Below are 20,017 nucleotides of genomic sequence, written 5' to 3' on the forward strand. Positions count from 1 at the left end.
AACCCATAACCCACTTTGTATGCGTTTTTAAACGAGAAAATTCATTTTTTGCATGCATTGAATACCATTAACTACCCAGAATCGGTAGATAATATGGTCATACATCTACCAATTACTAAGTACTGTGTAATAATATATAACTAATCGGTAGAAAAGGGAACATAGAACTCTACCAATTATGGAAAACCCCCAAATTGAAAATTTCAATTTGGGATAATCGGTAGTTTCACAAATTTACATAACTACCGATTGACTAAGTCGTCCCAAATACAGATATTTCAAAACTTCAATTATTGGTTTGTTTCATAATCCACAATCGGTAGATTATGAAAATTTGTAAACCTCCGATTATTGAGAAAGACCCAAAATCAAACTCCTCTAAAACTGTTTTTTTTTTTTTTTTTTTAATTCTTCAAATCTCATAATCGGTAGATGAGTTTTGTTTTTCTACCGATTCAATAATAATCGGGCGTATGAGAAATACAACTGCTACCGATTATTCAAGATTATTCATACAGAGACCGAAAACTTTTCACAGGATTTAATTGGTAGTCTATAAACTGTATTTATCTTCCGATTGTGCATTAATCAGTAGAAATATGCTATCCCGTGCTTCCGATTGTAGTGTCCTAACTTGTTGTTATCGTTTGTAGGCTATTTGTAACGGTGGATGATGAATTTTATTTGAGGCCTGATACTTCCCACCACTATGCAAACGATTTGGTATACTCATGACTTCTCTTTTTTATTCTTCAAATAATATATATTAAATGCTTATGTTTATGATGTTTGTTTTGTTATATGCGCATTTAGTCATTTGGAAGTAAGAAGGAGGCAAAGGAATGGCTCATCAACAAGGCAAAAGATAAGATGAGCGTGGTAGTTCAGAACCCTCGTGTGAAGGATATTCGGTTTGAAATGACATGTGAGCGAGGTGGGGAGAAAAAGAGTCACCAAGGTAAGAATCATATATGAATTCTTCTCCTTTTTCCGCTAAGTAATGTCTTTTTGCGAGTGTCTCCTACATAAAACAACCAATACAAAAGAATATTAATTTCGTATAGTTTAGCCACCCGGTGTTATGTAAAAGAAGTATGAAAATACTTACAAATTGTTGGATCGACAAGCTTAAGTGGCTAGTGCTAAAGATCCTCTTGTGTATCGTTATGTAATCATTTACCCCTTTTTGGACAAGTCAAAAACGATCATGAACTTGTTGGAGTGATCTTTGCTTTGGATTTCCACACTCGTACAAATTGGATATATACCCTCCCCCGAAAGGTTTCGGCTATGATCCTTCCGTCTATGACATCTTCACATCTTGTTTCGTGATACCATGTTTTGACAATGGCCAAATCTTCAGCTGCGTCAAACATTTCCATGCTTGTAAGTTAAGATGTAGAATGAATTCACAAGAGTAGACGATGGAAAATCTATTTGTAGAATACACGAAGATATATATGTGTTGTTTGGTGCATAAATAAGAAGAGTTTACCCTCCTTATATAGAAGAGAATGGTAACATATATTTTTGTTGTTGAAAATATGGCCGTTGATGCGTACTTTTACAAGAGCGTACTGCACTTACGTAGAATGATTACATATAATTGGAAGTTATGTAGCGTTATGTATTACCGATTATTTGCAGTTTTGTCAACAGAATACTCAGTTTCATTCAACAACTATAATCGGAGGATTATCAATATGTATTATTCACCGATTGTGTGTGGTTTTCGAGGCACAACTAGTTTATTTTGAACGAAATAGCCGTTGGAGTATAATCGGTAGTTAGGTAAAGTATTGAAACTTCCGATTGTCATAAGTAGTTTGAAAATCATAACGTTATCACCTACAAATCATAATAATTTTACAATCATAAATATTGATTGAACTTCCACAATTCTATTACAAGATCTTGTGATTAGCGACGTGGACGTGTTGGACGAGTCCTAAACGGATTAGATCTTTCCATCTCCCTAAGGATTCTGAAATGAGCTTCATAACGAAAGCTTGATCTTTTCCATCTCCGCCATTCCCCGAGAGATCGTGCTATAACCTCATCATTGGTTTCACCCCTCAATCGATATTGATTCACAAGATAAGTTAAATGGACGAATTCTTCGACGTCTCCGTTTATTGAACCAATTCAGCAGAAAAGATCAGCGGAGTGACGGTTATTTGGGTTACCGGTGTCGGCGTAGAATTTTTCGTGAATTCTCTCCAAATAACTCATACTCATTAGGCCTTCTTGCCTACGTTCTTCTCCTCGTCTCGGATAGAATTGAACATAACGCCTACATAAAGATAACTCTTCTTCTATCGTGAACTCCGTAGGATTAATGAATGGTTGAGCCATTATGTTGAAGATGATGTTGGAGAGAGTTTATAGAGGGTAAAAAGATATCATCCTTATATAGTTCAGAGTACCAACGACTCTATTTTGAAGATGACCGACTACATAATCGGTAGTTTAATAAGTTAACCTAACTTATGATTATAAAGTTGCCCAAAATTTTGTTATTGCCGAAATCTCAATTTTTTCAAATTTGGGAACAACAATAATCGGTAGTTTAATAAGGTAACCTAACCTCTGATGATGAAGCTGCCCCAAATTTTGTTTTTGCCAAAATCTCTAATTTTTCAAATTTGGAAACTACAATAATCGGTAGATTAATAAGTTAATTCGACATCCGATTATAAAGTTGTCCCAAATTTTGTTTTCGTCGAAATCACTAATTTTTCGAATTTGGGAAATACAATAATCGTTAGTTTAATTAGGTAACGTAACCTCCGATTATGAAGCTGCCCCAAATTTTGTTTATGCCAAAATCTCAAATTTTTTCGCATTTGGAACTAGAATAATCGGTAATATACGAAGTTCACCAAACGTCCGATTAATAAGTTGGGTCATAGTAATCGGAAGTTTATGAAGTTATTTATGAACTTCACCTATCTACCGATTGCTAACGACCACAACATTGAGAATCCTAGTAATCGGTAACTAAAACCATTTTCTTAATTACCGATTGTATAAGAGTACTTTGATAATCTCCACAAATTTAGACATCCCATAACCTTGTCTATGGATTGGGAATAAAAAAATCGCCCCTAGTTCTTAAAGGGTGGCCCCTAATGACGCAAGGATTTATTTCAGCTATCGTAAGGTGCATAACCTGTTACTCATTTTCCATTTCGTTTTCTTTTTTCTTCTGATCGATAAAGCAATAGTCCTCTCCCTCTTTCTCTCTCGAATACTAGAAGAACCCATTTATTTCTCTCAGGTAAATCTTAAACCCTAAACCTCTCATTTCCCCTTCTTTTCCCGAATTGAAATGAATATTCTATAAAATTGGTACCATTGAGTTTTGTTTTCTTAATCATGTTCTGTATTGAATTCAGAGAACAATCACAGAATGATCTTCTTAAAATTCTCAGAAACGTAAGTTTTCTGTAACACTTTTTTTTTTTTCCTTCTTCTCCAAATTGAATGACTTCATTTTCGTGTAATTTCATGGTTTGACAGATTCAGGGGAATAAGTATTTAATTGTGGACGAGAAACTTAGTGGATCACTCTCATTAATCATTCAAACATCAATTCTCCAGGTACATTTTGATTATCCCGTGAGTCATTTTTTTTTTTGCCCTAGTTGATTGACTAATTGCTGTATGATAATTTTTAATAACAGGAACATGGAGTAGAGTTACGGCACTTGTTGTCGAAACCAGTACAAACGGAATGCACGAAGGTGGTGTACCTTATAAGGTCACAGCTGAATTTAGTGAAGCTGGTTTCTGCTCATATTCAAAATGATTTATCTAAAGGAATTCAAAGAGAGTATTCAGTTTATTTTGTTCCTGGACGTACGGTTGCGTGTGAAAAGGTGAGATATCTTAGACTTTTGATTATTTACTAGTTTCTTATTGAAAGATTGACTTTTGTTTGCTTGCTTAATTTTGGATGAGGTTATAGTTGGAGGTGTATATTTAAGCTCAAGTGAAGTATTAGGGATATATTATATTATTATGTATAGAAAATAGTTATTGGTCTGAACTCTGAAGATGGTTTCAAAACCTTAGCTTTTCCATGGTGTGGCTGAACCTTAGAAGGCTTATCTTATATCGTCTCTGTGAAGTTGTGAGTGGAGGGTCGTTTGGAAGATATTCAGTATGGGTACATTGTACATTTGAGTCAAATTGTAGCCTCACAAGGTCTGTGGCGCTAATGATAATATTGAATATAATAGCCATAGATAATCTATTTGCCACCTCCTTGTAGATCAGGTGGCTCTATTTTCCAGATTTTTTGGTTAATTTGACTGAGAAAAGAACCTTACTGATCAATAAACTTTTTTTTTTTCTTGTAACTAGGATAGAAAGATAAGGAGTGGCATGTGATTTACGCCCTGGTTAAAGTTAGACTTATTTCATTTGCGTTGTCGCATAAAATACCTTCTAAGGCTTAAACCAGTACTGGTTAATTGTCAACTAAGACTAACACACAGAAGTAAGGATTAAACATTCTTTTCCTGTGCTCTACCACTTTGTAAAGCTCGTAGGTATTGTGAATAACGTCTTGCTTATGTTATTCAATGTTGTTTCTCAACTATCCAAATTTCAGTAGCATGTAACTCAGTAACTGATTAATTACTGGTAATTTTGTAACAAACTTTCATTGTTAACGAGGCGATCTTACACACTTTCTTACAATTTTTTATGTGATGGTGTTGCTTACTTTTTGCAGATTTTTGAGGAGGAAAAAGTTCACCACCTACTCACTATTGGGGAGTACCCCTTATACATGATTCCGTTGGATGAGGATGTGCTTTCGTTTGAACTTGATCTTGCTTATAGAGTAATTCCAATTTCTGAATAACATTCTACTTAATTCAATCTGATTTTTCTATATTACTCAACATCCATATTTGTGTTTCTTTTGCAAGATAGGACTACCTGGTTGATGGTGATACGAGTGCTCTTTGGCATATCGCAAAATCTATACATAAACTGGAGGTTTGTATCCAAAATCTTATAAATGTGATAATAGTACCTCATAGTTTATTATTTATTATATCGTTATCTAGTGGTGCTCAAATTGAGTTTATATCTAGGTTCTACCTCTAACAATCTTACTAGAACTTAGTGATCAGATCTTCTGTATTGTCTCCTTATCATGCTTGACCTTTGATGTTTATAGTATTCATTTGGAGTTATACCGAATGTAAGGGCTAAAGGCAAAGCGTCAGCACGGATCTCAGAAATTCTAACCCGTATGCAAGTAGAAGAGCCAGTCAGCACATCAGATGTAATCTACGTATTTCACTTTTTTGTAAAATACTTGGTGGCATGCCTTGTTGATGTTACTGATAAAGTTGCTTTCATAACAAATTCCAGGTTGGAATCCCGGAGATAAATACACTCATCCTTTTGGATAGAGAGGTAGCTACTTCTATACTACTGTGAAAGAATAGCCCCATAGGGTATAATTTGTGCATCTCGACATTAACTGTTAGCAAGTGCTATGAGCAGTCATTTGTAGCTAGCTTAGGTCATGTTAAAACAGATAACCAGTTGAGATTTTTGCTATGAGATAATGACCTTTGCATATATATGTATGCAGGTAGACATGGTTACACCTATGTGTGTCCAGTTGACATATGAAGGCCTAATGGATGAGGTATGCTGTGCAATCAACACGTGATTTTTTTATCCTCTGTGAAGCATATGGTTCAATTGCGACTGACACTCAACTAGATTGATCAATCTAATAAATGTGTGATCTTTATTTTTCTTCTGGTTCAGTTATAGTTCTTCTACTTATTTGACCCACATGATAAAACCTTCAATACACATGAAATCAGTTTCACTCTTAGTGTATCATGTATCTTCATAACTGTCATGTGACTCATGTCTTCTTGCAATAAACATGACATATTTTGTGGAACCCACTCTTTGCCAGCCGAATAAGAATGTACTTCACATGATAACATTTATATACTCAAACTCTTGGTGATCTAAACCACTTAACGCGTATCGTATATGCTATCTCTCTTGACAATATCTCGTGCGTGGGATATGAGTTAAGAACCACTATAGAAAATATATTATCTGCTTCTTAGTCTTTATCTTGTCATGAGTTTCTCTAATATAGTCCCAGTACAGATTCTGCGTGTCAGTAATGGTTCTGTTGAGCTCGATGCATCTATTATGGGCAACCAAATGCAAGAAGGAAAAAAGACAAAGGTTCCACTTAATTCAAGGTATACTGATATCATTATCTAGGTATTCTCTTCGCTATAGTTGAAGTCCCCTGACTCTTTTTTGACCTGTATCTTAGTGATAAGCTATTCAAGGAGACTCGTGATCTTAACTTTGGAGTGCCTTGTAGGCTGAGATCGAGATGCTTTGCAGTCATAGGTCGGCTGGTAGGGCTTCCGCACTCACTCAGCTCTCGGAGTGCCTTGTGAATAATGTTATGCTGGCTATGAGCTTTAATTCTCGACTCCCCGGTGTTTACATCCAGTGTATATTGGGGTTACCTCCTTTCTCTTAATATGAGTCGTCACGTGTTTCGTCATGCAGAAAAAAAGGGTCGGTGATGATTAATTGCATGATAATCCACGCCAGCCTCTCTTATATACGTGTCTTCGTATATAGTTCTTGTTTCCTGGTTTAAGCCATCATATCCATCTCTACCTTTTTTGATCAAAAAATCGCCAGCATGGCTAATTCTCTTCATGGGTATATTCTAGCCTTGGCACCCATTCCCATGTTAGTCTCGGAAACGTTTAAGTGGGACGAGCTGACACGACTTTTGCTCGTAAGAGCCGAGATTGAAGAGCTTCGATCCTAGAGAAAGGTGAATAGGGATGCTAAACGCGCGAGTTTCATGGCACATTATGAGGTATACCAAGATGCTTGATGTGATTTGTAGATAGTGGTAAAAGTGGTTCGATTCTCAGACTTGTGAAGGATATTAATTAGACTTAAATCCTAATATTAAAATAGAAAACTCACTAAAAATTATAGCAAACTCAATCAAAAATGATACCAATACTAAAAGAAACACTGAGGCTAAGATTCCATTATTTTCCAAGTTCAAAGTGATTAAACCAATACTTATATTTATGCAACTTTCTTGTTTAATTTGATTCTAAAATATTGCAACAAGTAGATTTTCAAAAGTAATAATTGTAAATACCAAGTATGAAGCATCAAAAGTCTTAAAACTGAGCATACTCCTTCAAAATAGATCACAATCACTCAAATAAAAATCATATTCAATAATATTTCAAGGCAAATAATCATATAATTATTGCAAATAAAAAGATAAAATAGAATATACCACTTTTTGTTGGAAAAATAACTTCCTCTATCGCCTCAGCAATGGGGTTTAGTTCCTCATATTAATCATGATCTCAAAATATGTGTTTGTTGCTCAAAAGATGATTAAAAGAGTGAAAAGTAATAACGCAGACTGTTTGCAACAGTGTATTGGTGTTGCAAAACAGCTGTTACAACGGAACTGTTGCTTTGTTGCTGATTTTAGACTGCCCTGAAATAAGACTGCCCTGAACAGCTTAATGTCTTCAGCTGTTAAACAACGACACTTTTCTGCGACTGTCTATCGAGGGTCAATGTTCTTCAGCTGTTCTTCTTCTTCAACAGCAGCAACAGCAGAAACAGAGTTTGGTAAAGCTCTGATTTCTTCTACTATGGCTCTCCTTAGGTTCCCAAACTCTCGACACCCCTTCTATATGACACAAGACATCTATTTATATCAAAAATACCGATTAAATCTCTCCCAAATCTTCCAAAATCTCTTTCCTTCTCTCCACGGCCAAGTTGCGATAATTTCTTGTTTTAGGATTTCTACCCGTTTCTGAGCTTTCCTTTTTATTCTAAACTCTTCCTTAGGTAGATACAAATCTTTGGGAATGTTTACAGCGTTTTAATCACTCTAAAATTCCCTAAAACAGGTCACACACGTGATTTTCCATATTTTCTTGTTGTGAGAAAAATCCGTCGTTTGAGCCCAATCTAATCGATTTAAACACCCATATCAGATTCCTAGACCCATAAGGAGTCTATCCTATGAAAATCAGAGGTTTAATCGACCTCAAACTCCTCCAAATCACGATCACCAAAACTGTTCTTTAACTGCACTATTTTCCCGCCAATTTTCTGGTTTTTGAATGTTGAAGATGGTTGCCCCTTATCCAGAGTAGGGGTGCGATTAACAGATGTCTGGAAATGGGATGCCCCTTAGTAATTAGGTTACCCCTTATCCAAAGTGAGAGTCTGAATAACAGATGTCCTCCGGGTGCTTTCCGACAACTTTTCGAGCCAATTTTTTCCAAAAATGTTTATTAGCCAAAAATACCTACAAATAAATAAAACACCCTAATAAGTACAAAAATGAGCCCTAACAATATATAGAATCGATACAAATCGGACACAAAAATGTGTCTATCACGGCTCAGCAAGCCGAATCGTCCGGTCGGGTGTCGTTGGAGATCCAGCGGGGGCATTGGATGAGGCTGTTACTGCTCGTGATGCGGCCAATCAATTGTTCGCGGATTCCCTGATGATGGTAGATACTATGGATCGCGCCATCTCAGATTGCCATCTTTGGATCTCTCATCAGGGGGGCTTACCACTTCTTGGGCATACCCTGACCTTAGCAGCTGCATCCACGCTTGTATATTACTCTTATCTCGAGGACGAGTTAGCTTGTTATTGATTCTGAAGGAGGAAGCGGGTCTACTGTGGACGCTCAGGTTGATTCATCGGGATAAGGTGCGCAAGGAATACGACGATCATGAGGATACTCTTTCAGTCGCCCGTGGGGCCGGGGCTGAGAGTAATATTATTCAGGACATCCTTAAATTGGTGAATGAAGCTGATCAAGATCTCCGTTTGGCTACTGTGCAATGCGACGATGGCCGTTTGATGGTGGAGGCTTTGGACGCGGACATTGCTCGTTGTCGGGCGTTGATAGATGGTTAGGTTGTGTGTCCCTTTGTGGGATGTCTTTAGTTATCTAGTTCTTTTGTGTGTTGTTTGTGTTTTTTTTTTTGAATTGGTGTAAGTGATCTTCGCTTTTTAATTTGAAAATATTGTTGTCCATTTGTATAGCAAGGGGTTACTGGGTGGAGTGACGCTTGCTGAACGCACTTACTCCTTCCCCCTCTCCCCCCTCTTTTTTTTTTGTGAGGATGGTGAGGTGGACGTTTTCTAAACTCACCTGTTTCCCCTCCTTTTTATGCAGAGATTCCTTTATTTCAAGGATACTGGGTGGGGCGGGCATTGGTTAAACGCGCCTACTCCCTCCCTTTTTGTCCTTTTTCTTCAAGGGTTTTGGGTGGGGCGGGCGTTGGTTAAACGCTACCCCCCTTTTTTTGTTTTTGTTCTTTTATTTCAAGGGTTTTGGGTGGGAAGGGCGTTGGTTAAAACGCGCCTACTCCCTCCCTTTTTGTCCTTTTATTTCGAGGGTTTTGGGTGGGGCCGACGTTGGTTAAAACGCGCCTACTCCCCTCCCTTTTGTCCTTTTATTTCAAGGGTTTTGGGTGGGGGGAGCGTTGGGTAAACGCGCTTACTCCCCCCTCCCCCATTTGTTCTTTTGTTTCAAGGGTTTTGGGTGGGGCGGGCGTTGGTTAAAACGCGCCTACTCCCCCTCTTTTTCTTGCTTCGAAATTTATCGGTTAACCAGACGCCTTTGGCTGCCCTGAGACTCTTTTGAAGAATTTGAGACTTTTACAGGATTTTCCAGTCGATCAGGTGTCTTTGGCTTCCATGAGACTCTTTTGAAGACTTACAGTCAATCGGGCGTTTTTGGCTGTCCCGCGGCTTTGTATAATGTGTTAGTCGATCAGGCGCCTTTGGCTTCCCTGAGACATTTTGTAGAATGTCAGTCGATCAGGCGCCTTTGGATGCCCTGAGACTCTTTTGAAGACTTACAGTCAATCGGGCGCCTTTCGCTGTCCCGCGGCTTTGTATAATGTGTTAGTCGATCAGGCGCCTTTGGCTGCCCTGAGACCTTTTGTAGAACTTGTCAGTCGATCAGGCGCCCTTGGCTGCCCTGAGACCTTTTGTAGAATTTGTCAGTCAATCAGGCGCCTTTGGCTGCACTGAGACCTTTTTTAAAGTTTGTCAGTCAATCAGGCGCCTTTGGATGTCCTGAGACCTTTTGTAGAATTTGTCAGTCAATCAGGCTCCCTTGGCTGCCCTGAGACCTTTGTAGAATTTGTCAGTCAATCAGGCGCCTTTGGCTGTCCCGAGACCTTTTGTAGAATTTCACTCAATCGAAAGCATGTTTTTGTTTTGTTTGTAACTTACTTTATTTATCCAGGAGGGTGTTTACATGGCATGACTTATGCGTAAAATTTCTTCAACCATTTGCCATTGATGGGCGTCTTAACTTTAGTTCCGTTCATGCGTCGAATCATGTAGTATCCGCTTTCTGCCGCCTTTCTTATTGTAAAAGGGCCTTCCCAATTTGCCGCAAATTTTCCAGCACTGGCATTCCTTTTACGTGCGGGGCGATTTTCAAGACTCGCTCACCGACCTTGAATGTCCTCTCTTTTATGCTCTGGTTGTAGTAGTTAGCTGCGTGCTTTCTGTAAGCTTCTGCGAACCTTTCTTCCCACGTTCTTCTTTCCTCTATTGTGTCTAAATGGGCGAACTAGCTCACTTCATCTGGCGTGGTATGGATAGCCACTGCTACTCTCGCGGATGGGATTGCTATCTCTGCAGGTAGAATTGCGTCTTCTCCGTAGGCCAGTGAATAAGGGGATGCGCCGGTGGAACTTCATTTAGAGAGTCTATATGCCCAAATTTCCAACGATACCTGTTCGTGCCATTCCCTATGGTGGTCATGCACTAGCCTACTGAGAATGCGGATGAGCGTTTTGTTCGTTGCCTCGGCCTGCCCATTTCCCTCGGGGTAATAAGGGGTAGACGCGTGAAGTCTTACATTGTATTGGCGGAGTAGATCGATTACATCCTTGTTCACAAATGATTTTGTGTTATCTGCCCTGATTATAATAGGTGCACCGAATCTGCAAATGATGTGCTCTTTGATGAACGCGGCTATTGTAGCTCCAGCGTAGTCTTTGAGTGGTATAGCTTCAACCCATTTTGACGCGTATTAGGTGGCGATGATTATGTACTTGTGTCGTGTCGAGGATGTTGGGTTGATCGGACCTATGAGATCGAGCCTCCAACTATGAAATGGCCATGGCGTTACTATGCTATGCAATAGTGCGTGAGGCACATGGATTAAATTCCCATGTTTCTGGAACCGCAGGCATCTTCAAACGTGTTCCGCGGTGTCACTTTCCATGGTAGGCCAGTAAAACCCTCCTTCATACAATTGTAGGAACATCTTTCGCATCCCTTGGTGTTCCGCGTCGTGAGATCGGGTCATGACTTCAATTGCTTCTTGATTCGACAGGCATCGTAACGCGGCGTTACCATAGCTTTTCCGGTAGAGCACGCCTTCATGGATGAAGAAACGCAGCACCTTCCTATGTATTTTTAGAGCCGTTTATCTGTCGCTAGGAAGTTTCCTGTGCTGGATGAAGTCAATGTAAGGCTGTCTCCAGTCTACTTCCTCGACCGTGCAGACTTCCGCAGGTTATGGCGGAGCTTGAAAATCGGCACAACTATCCTAGAGTGCTGATGCTTGAGCTGGCATGCTTGGCCAATATACGCCCATCTTCTGAAGCTTTCTGTAAAAGTGGACATCGCCGGTCTGTCCACATGTCTCCGCGTGTAATCCTTGCAGCAGCTTCTCTGCTTCCCTTTTATTTCCGCATCTTGCAAGGGATCCTCCGGCCGCCCGGTAGTACAATGCGCCTTGAATCATCACAGATTGTTTTAGAGCTTGGATGGGGATCACCCGCTCTTCATTTATCCACGTCAAATCATCGATGTATACTTTTCTCCAATCGTCCGCCTCCTCGAAGGACAAGTCTTCCTTCCACGTACTAGGTAACCCTTTTCTTCGTATTGTGACCGTCCCCTCTTATCCATCTTTTAAATGTACTTTGCTCGCCAGGGTTGCCAAGGCATCCGCGTGTTTGTTTCCGCTCCTGCCGGTATAGTCTAAAGTTGATCTCGTTTGACTCATTAGTCTTTGGGCTTCTGCTCGGTAGGGTGCCAGGTGTGGTTCTTTGATGCAAAAGTCGCCGTTCACTTGATTCGTAACAAGCCGAGAATCGCCTTTGACTTCAACACTTCCGAGGTTGAGCTCTTTTTCCATTTGGAGTCCTAGAATTAGGGCTTCGTACTCTGCCACATTATTACTGCATGGGAAGTCCAGCTTGAATGAATATGAGAATAGTTCTCCCTGTGGGGTTTCGAAGACTACTCCCGCTTCTCCGACAGATCCGTAGGAAGATCGATCAAAGAACATGGCTCAGGGTTTGTCAGCGTCTGCAGCCGCGACTTCTCCGGGTATATAATCGTGTACTTCATCGTCTCCTTCTCCTGGGAACATATCCATAAGGTCAGCTATTGCTTGTCCTCTTACGACGTTTGGCCGCTGGTGTTTGAGCTCGAATTCCGACAATTGAAGCAGCCATCGGGCGGTTCTACCTGTAAGGACCGGCTTTGAAGCTAAGTACGCTATCAGGTTCTCTGCTGCCACCACAATGGTTTCGTGTGTTAAGAGATAAGGGCGCAGTTTTTGGGTCGCGTATATGAAGTCTAAACACGCCTGCTCTACACGCGAATATCTCAGTTCCGCATCGCGTAAGACCCGACTCACGTAATAGATGGGTGATAGTTCAGTCCCCCCATGTCTTGTACAAGAACTACACCGATCGCCGAGCTGGTAAACGCTATGTAGAGGTAAAGAGGGACCCCACGTATAGGAGGTCTAAGGATCTTGGGGCTAACAAGACATTGCTTCAGCTTTTCGAATGCGGTGCATTGCGTTTCTCCCCACTCGAAAGGTATACCTTTTTTCAGCAACGGAAGGAAAGCAGTCATCAGCTGTGCTAAACCAGGTACGAAGCGGCGTATGTACGATATTCGTCCTATAAAAGCCTACAACTCTCTGGTGTTTGATAGTGGCGTCATTGTTGCGACTGGTTCAACCTTGCTTGGATCTACTTGGATTCCTTCACTGGTCACTACAAAGCCCAAGAATTTCCCAGACGTGACCCCAAAGGCGCACTTGAGAGGGTTCATTTTGAGTTTGAACTTTCTGCACCTTTCGAAGGCCTTCATTAGGCGAGAGATGTGGTCCTCCGCCTCCTGTGTCTTGACTACGATGTCATCAACGTATACTTGTATTGTTTGATGCAACATATCATGAAATATGGAAGTCATGGCGCGCTGGTATGTGGCGCCAACATTCTTCAATCCAAACGGCATTACTACGTAATAAATGTTGTCGTATGGGGTTTGGAAGGCGGTCTTCTTTGCATCCACTGGGTCCATCTTCACTTGGTTATATCCACTGAAGCCATCCATGAAAGAGTACCTCTTCTTTTTCCCAGTTGTGTCCAACGTCATGTCAATGTTCGGCAACGGGAAGTCATCTTTTGGGCAAGCGCGGTTTAAATCTCTGCAATCCACACAACACCTGACTTTTCCATTTTTCTTAGTTACCGGGACGATGTTAGCCAACCAAGTGGGGTGTTGTATCGGCTTTATGAACTTGGCTTTGAGCAGCCGTTCTACTTCCTCCTTTATTGCGAGGGCGGTTGCTCTAGGAAACTCGCGACTCCTTTGCTTCACAGGCTTGAACTCAGGCGATACCCTTAGATTATGCATCAAGAGATTGCTATCTAAACTCGGCATTTCTTCATAGTCGTAGGCGAAGACATCCTTGTATTCTTTGAGTAGCGTGATCAATGCTTCTCTCTCCTCTTGATCCAGACTTTTGCTTATCATGATGGGACGCTTGTCTTCTTGTGTTCCTATGTTAATTTCTTCCATCTCATCCACAGTGAGGTTCTCTGGTGTTCTCTCTTCGTCAGTCTTTATAGTGACGCTTGGTAACTGATCGCATAGTTCTTGGTCATCAATCGTGCTGTAGGGAAGTTCAGGAAGGTTTTGGTTTGCGTCTTCATCGGAAATCTCCGCTTCACTCATTAACTCGTCAGCATGGTTTTTCTCACTCGCGTGTATTCCCTCGGTTAATTGCTATAACCGGTACACATGTCCTCCATCAGGCCTGAAAAAGCGTTGGAAACTGGGTTCTTCGCCCTGCTTTCTCTTCCTTTCTGTTGGGAACACCATCCTTGACGGTATGATCACATATTTGGTTGGTTCCTCTTTCTCAACTTCTTCCCACTTTGGAAGCTTTGGGGTGAGTTGGACCTGAGACACTTCATCCTCCTTTATCGGCTCATTATAGAAAACCGCATCCGCCATGTATGCTTCTTCCGGGTCGAAAAGGTTACTCATGGCGGGGATTCGATACTGCTTGCCTCCTATGTTGGTTTTTACGCATTGATGGTATGTTGACCCAACCACCTTGTGATTGAGTAGCCAGCCTCGGTCGAGTAGTACGTGGAAGGTGGTATCATCTTCTAGAACATAAAAGGCGTGGTCCCTCGGATATGACCGACCTTCATTGCTAGGCTAACGATTCTAATAGCTGTTTGGGCATTCCTCCAAATACCTTCACCGTGGTGACTCGCATTATTATCGCGGACTGTGGTACACCTAAAATATCGAGTGTGTGCGTCGAAATTAAATTTAATGATGCACCCCGTCAATAAAAGCCCTCTTTAATGGCTGTCTGTTGATGTAAACAGTGAGATATAGTGGTCGGAGGTGCTCTCCCGGGTAGCAGATGTCTTCATTGGTGAAAAAGATTGCTTCCTTGGGGAGGATACCGCAGAGCCTTCCACCTGCTATGGCTGTTATGGATTTAGACGCTTCCTTGATTTGATCCTCACTAAAACCGAGTGAGTCGAAAAATTGTTGGGCCAGCACCGTCTTAGCGAATTGATGAGCCACACCATCTGTGTTAGCGAAAGTGGTGTTTTCCACATCCAACTCACATGCTTCCTCATCTTCAATCCAGGGTCTCCAGACATCCCCGCTTGGGTCATGAGACATCATCATCACATCATGTTAGGTTTCTTTGCCGTCCTCCGCCTTGTTCATCTCGATTTCCCCTATTTCCAGCTTCTTCTGAAACATCCTCCGCAGGTTAAATCAGTCAACTGTAGGGTGTTGTATCCTTCGATGGAAGTGAAAATAGCGCGCATCAGTTTTATCGAGGGTGCTAGGATCCTCCTTTGTTGGAGGCAATTGCGTTTCCTTGTTTTCTATCCATTGTTCTAGCAGTCAAAAATCTGTTCCTTGCTGCAAGACAGAGGTGGTGGAAGTGCTTGTGCTCCCCATCCCTCGCGACTATTGCTTGGACGAGTGTTTCTTGGCACGGTTGATACAATATTAACTGAATTTCTCCAAACATAGTCCGAGCTTGGCTCTTCAATGCAACCAACGATCCTTGCCACTGCCTCCTTTAAATCTACGAACGTGGGGAAGCGGAAGTTCACCAGATTCTTTTTGAAGGATGAGGTCATTCCTCGAACGCAAATTTCTACTAGCGCTTCCTCTTTAACATCTTCATGGCAATCGAGAGTGAGAAGGCGGAACCGGGCGATGTATTTTCCTATCTCTTCACCTAGGCGCTGATTGCACTTGCTCAAGTTTATGGTTGTGACCTTCCTTTTTGCTGAATATAACTTCCTGAGGAAAAGTATCGACATGGCGGACCATGAACGTACACTTCCTGGCTTGAGGTTGTCGTACCAGGTGAATGCCGTATCAGTCAATGACTTCGGAAACTCTCTCAGATATAGCTTTCCATCTGCCGCGCGATCATTCATTGTAGACATGAATCGACTTAGGTGTTCTCTCGCATTACCTTGGCCATTGTAGACTTTGAATTTTGGTGAAGTATAATCCTCCGGGTACTGGTATTCTATTATTTCCGAGGAGTAAGGGATCGCCATGAAGTTGTAATTGTCTTGCTTCACAATTCTGTAATTCACTTCTAGGTATCTTGCAATCTCCTCTTGCGTCATAGCCATTGGTTCGTCTTCTACTTCTTCTTCCGCGTCTTGTGTTGTTTCTTTGACGTTTTTTCCCGCGCTGGCCATCTTCATGAGTTTTTTCATCTCTCGCTCCCTTCGTACATGCTCTTTTAATTATTTTTGCATCTCCTCGAGGGAGGGCTGAGTGGGTGATGCTTCCTCGCTCTCGTGCTGTTTATATCCTTCGCGCAGAGCACTTGATTTCTTCACTTGCGTAATCGGGTCTGTCACTATACCATCTCTCTCTCCTTCTGGGTTAAGCATGGGTGTGCTCGGGCTTCCGGCTGCGCCTGAGTTAGCGCCTTCTGTATGGGTCATTGTGAACTTGGCACGAGCCTCCTGGTGTGGTCGCCAAATGTTAATACCCAAATATCGGTTTTGGTCCTAACCGTCCTAGCTATTGCACATGACCTCACAATACCAATAATAGTGAGAATGAGAGTTGCCTTTCCATTGTACCTTGTCCTTTCTTATATAGGCTTTTCTAAAAACCCCTCTTTTTATGACATCATGCCACATGTCTTAAACCTTCTTAATTACCACTAATGTCATTCCTTAACATAACCTCTTCCTTCTTTGTTAATTCCTCCTTTATCCTTCTACCCTTTATGGGTATCTTTTATGTGGGCTTGGGTTTAGTCCCCAAGCTCCTACGTCTTGATCCAAGTTTTATCTCTACTTTTTGGGGCATCCCATCCCGCTAATGGGTGTTATTTTTCGTGTATCAACACAACACTCAAGTTGAAGCACCGACACTCACAATACTATGGTGTGGCTCAAAGTGGCAAAGTCCGAGTCCGTAGGCACGCCCCAAAGCCAAAGGGGGGCTTATAGACGAAATTTGTGATTCTATCTAGGGTTATGCTAGTCAGCACGTTCAAAATTTGAACGTGTTTTAGTGGGATAGTTTCTGAGGTTCATATTTCCAACAGAGACCGTATCAAAAAAACCCTATAGTTTATTTTTCTCAACCATTGAAGAAGAAGAAAGTAGAGATTGAAATAACATGTCAAGCCTACCGGAAGATCTCTACCTCGACATTTTCTTGAGGGTGCCACGGGAATCAACATGTATCTGCAAGTGCGTATGTAAGTCTTGGTGTAAACTTATTTCAGAGCCTGATTTTCATAAAAAGCATTATGATTTTATTACAAAAGATTATAAGTTCCATTTGATGATCGAAAGTCAGGATGAATTTAGTTTTAACTTCGTTAGATATGATTCTTTATCATCATCCCCCAATGCTGCTTTCCTTGAAATGGATTTCCCCTTCAAATCTTCAAAATGTAGGATTAAATTGATAGGCTCGTGCAATGGCTTAGTCTGCTTTTGGAATTCTAAGAGAAAATTGTATATTGTATGGAACCCGGCCACAAATGAGTACAAGAAGTTACGTAAACCAGGTTATGATATTAATAGTAACTATTATAAGGACTACGATGCTTTATATGCATTTGGTTATGATCATCGGACGGATGATTACTACTTCGTCAGTGTTCATACATATGAGCAGTGGGTCTATGTTTACTCTTTGAAGTCCAACTCATGGAACGACTTTGAATCTGACAATGATATGCTGAATCACTATATGGAGGGTGATGTGTTTTTCAACGAAGTTGTTCACTGGTTATGTAAGGTAAAAATCTCCAAGAGGATAATCCATTGAAGATGGGAGAAGAGAGATTTGAAGAAATGAAACTACCAATGACAATACCAGAAGATCAACGTTATATGGATATGGGAGTGTTGGAAGGGCGCCTCTCTCTACTCGTTAAATTTGCAGAGACTTTTGAAGTATGGGCAATGCAAGTTTATGGAGATCAAGAATCTTGGGCACAGCTTTATACAATAAGATTTGACAGTATTATGTGTGATCCCTATTATGATTTGGAGCTTATAGGTACTTCTAAAAATGGTGAAATCTTGTTCACCCAGTTGTATAATGTCGTTTTGTATAACCCGGAGTATGGAACTGTAAGAAAACAAAACACTCATGGTCTGAAGGCTGTAGGAGCAGTGAGTCATTATGAAAGCTTGGTTTCAATAGAATCAATTATTGCTGCCGGAAGAAGGGAAAAGAGAAAAATCACAAGAAACATGAAGAAGAGTACGACTAAGAAGAGAAACAGGTGAATATGCAGCTATCTACTCCTTGTTATTAATATATATTCGTGTAATCGTTCTTTATTGAACTCTCTTTCACTTGTTGTGTTTTTTTTTCATATGCTATGACCTTACACACCATGTAATACAAGTGAATTTTGTTTTGTCCCGCCTACAGGAGGAATACATAAGTTTGGGTATTGTCATAGTTGATGAGTGCTGGAAATAGTTTGATTGATGAATTAATTAAAGACTGCAAAGGAATTGTTTGACGAGATGGTGGAAGAGATTGAGGAAATGGATTCATTCAACAGCGCTACTGTTTCAAACTACCTGGCTATCCAAGAAAAAGCTAAAGCTTCAATTTTCGGTTTCTTTAAAGAAAAAGACTGCAAAATTCTTGTCCAGACTTATCGAACAAGTATGTAGGATGTTTTAATCATTTTCGTTTGACTTATTCTTGAGTTGATCCTCCTAGTAGCTAGTTTGTTTTTTCATGCTTAACTGTGGGTTTTAGACAATATATTCCTTATTAATCTTGTTATTTTTAGTTTCTGTCATGGATATACATTTGTTGAAATGGTGTTAGCCTTGGATGTTATTGTTGCGTCTGAAACAATAAAACACTCAAGAAAGATGTTAGAAAGATGTAAGAATAAAAGGATTAATTTCTGGAAAGTAAATAAACACTCAATTGGACTTCAAACAGAGGACAGAGTCACGTGTTCAACACGCTGTCCTTAATACGATATTTGACCGGTATGCCTCAAGAATGAGTGATGCCTATACCCTGTGGTCAAGTTCGTATCCAGGATAAAACTGCCCCGTTGCAAGCACTGTTAGCACTACAGTACTTGCCCACTCTTACGACCTCAACAACAATTGCGCACGGAATGAAAAATAAAGGACCACACAGGGGGAGAAGACGAAAAGAAGAGGATAGTAGCTCTTCTGGACACAAAACGAAATGAGAGAAAGTGATCGCTTTATATAGGGGAGAATAGAGAGAGGTCTCATAAACGCGCATTAAAACAATTTCAATTAATTCAGATTTTTCCAACGTTTGAAACGTTCATGCGTCATTATGTTTGATATAAAACGTTCATGCAAATTTAAATTTGAATAAAAACGTTCATGCAAATTTAAGTTTGATATAAAACGTTCATGCAAATTAATGTTGATATAACGTTCATGCATGACATAAGTCGCCCAAAGATTTATTTTGTTTGAAATCTTTTAAGTATTAATTCAAAAATTCAAAAGAAGTTTTGCCAAAAAAGATAAGTCTTGACCCACACCCGAACCCGAGCCCGGCCGCCCCCCGCCCACGCACGGACGGGCGGCGGCGTGCGTGCTTCGGTGCGAAGCACCGCGTGTGTGAAAATGTGTGATTGCACCAACTAGCCCATTGCCTAAGTCCTCTCCCTCGCACAAAAGTGCTAATGACCCAAGGGCCACTCTAATATCAAAATTTCAATACTTATGGAGAGGTATCATCTTTAGTTTTCCCTATGTGGGACTAAAGGTTCATTCACAAATAGTGAAAATGAGCTAGTGTCCTTAGTGACCAATAGATCCTAAGTTCCAATCCCACCAAGACCAAAAACCAAACTATTTATAAACTCATTTTCTCTAACAATCCCCCACATGAATGAAATACCGATAAAAAATCAGAAAACGGAAAGCGAGAAATACCACTTAGGCAAGAGGTGTCCATGAGGTCTTGAACCTTTGCTTAGTGAGAAATTGCCGGAACTACTTGATGGACAGTGAACGCGATGTCTTGAACTACCATCGTTTGGTGTAATCCGCGATAATAACCACGCGTGATATCTCTCTAGGTGCTGTCG

General features: G+C 40.7%; 1 protein-coding gene across 1 annotated transcript; it reads left to right on the forward strand.

The window, feature by feature from the left end:
* Window positions 1–3,378: 3,378 nt before the first annotated feature.
* Window positions 3,379–6,957, forward strand: LOC113359152 (vacuolar protein-sorting-associated protein 33 homolog). The gene is made up of 10 exons (XM_026602830.1): window positions 3,379–3,438; window positions 3,523–3,603; window positions 3,687–3,881; window positions 4,742–4,852; window positions 4,945–5,010; window positions 5,195–5,302; window positions 5,392–5,436; window positions 5,618–5,674; window positions 6,160–6,257; window positions 6,335–6,957. Exons 1-10 carry the CDS (start codon window positions 3,379–3,381, stop codon window positions 6,462–6,464), a joined length of 951 nt encoding a protein of 316 aa, XP_026458615.1. The 3' UTR covers window positions 6,465–6,957.
* Window positions 6,958–20,017: the final 13,060 nt, after the last annotated feature.

The sequence above is a fragment of the Papaver somniferum genome, chromosome 3 (assembly GCF_003573695.1).
Source record: "Papaver somniferum cultivar HN1 chromosome 3, ASM357369v1, whole genome shotgun sequence".
Classification (NCBI taxonomy): domain Eukaryota; kingdom Viridiplantae; phylum Streptophyta; class Magnoliopsida; order Ranunculales; family Papaveraceae; genus Papaver; species Papaver somniferum.

Excerpts from the sequence above, each read along its gene's own strand:
- LOC113359152 (XM_026602830.1), top strand. The coding sequence starts at position 3,379 with ATGTTCTGTATTGAATTCAGAGAACAATCACAGAATGATCTTCTTAAA. Across the intron at positions 3,882-4,741 it reads GTACGGTTGCGTGTGAAAAG|ATTTTTGAGGAGGAAAAAGT; the intron begins GTGAGATATCTT and ends TACTTTTTGCAG. Across the intron at positions 4,853-4,944 it reads AACTTGATCTTGCTTATAGA|GACTACCTGGTTGATGGTGA; the intron begins GTAATTCCAATT and ends TTTGCAAGATAG.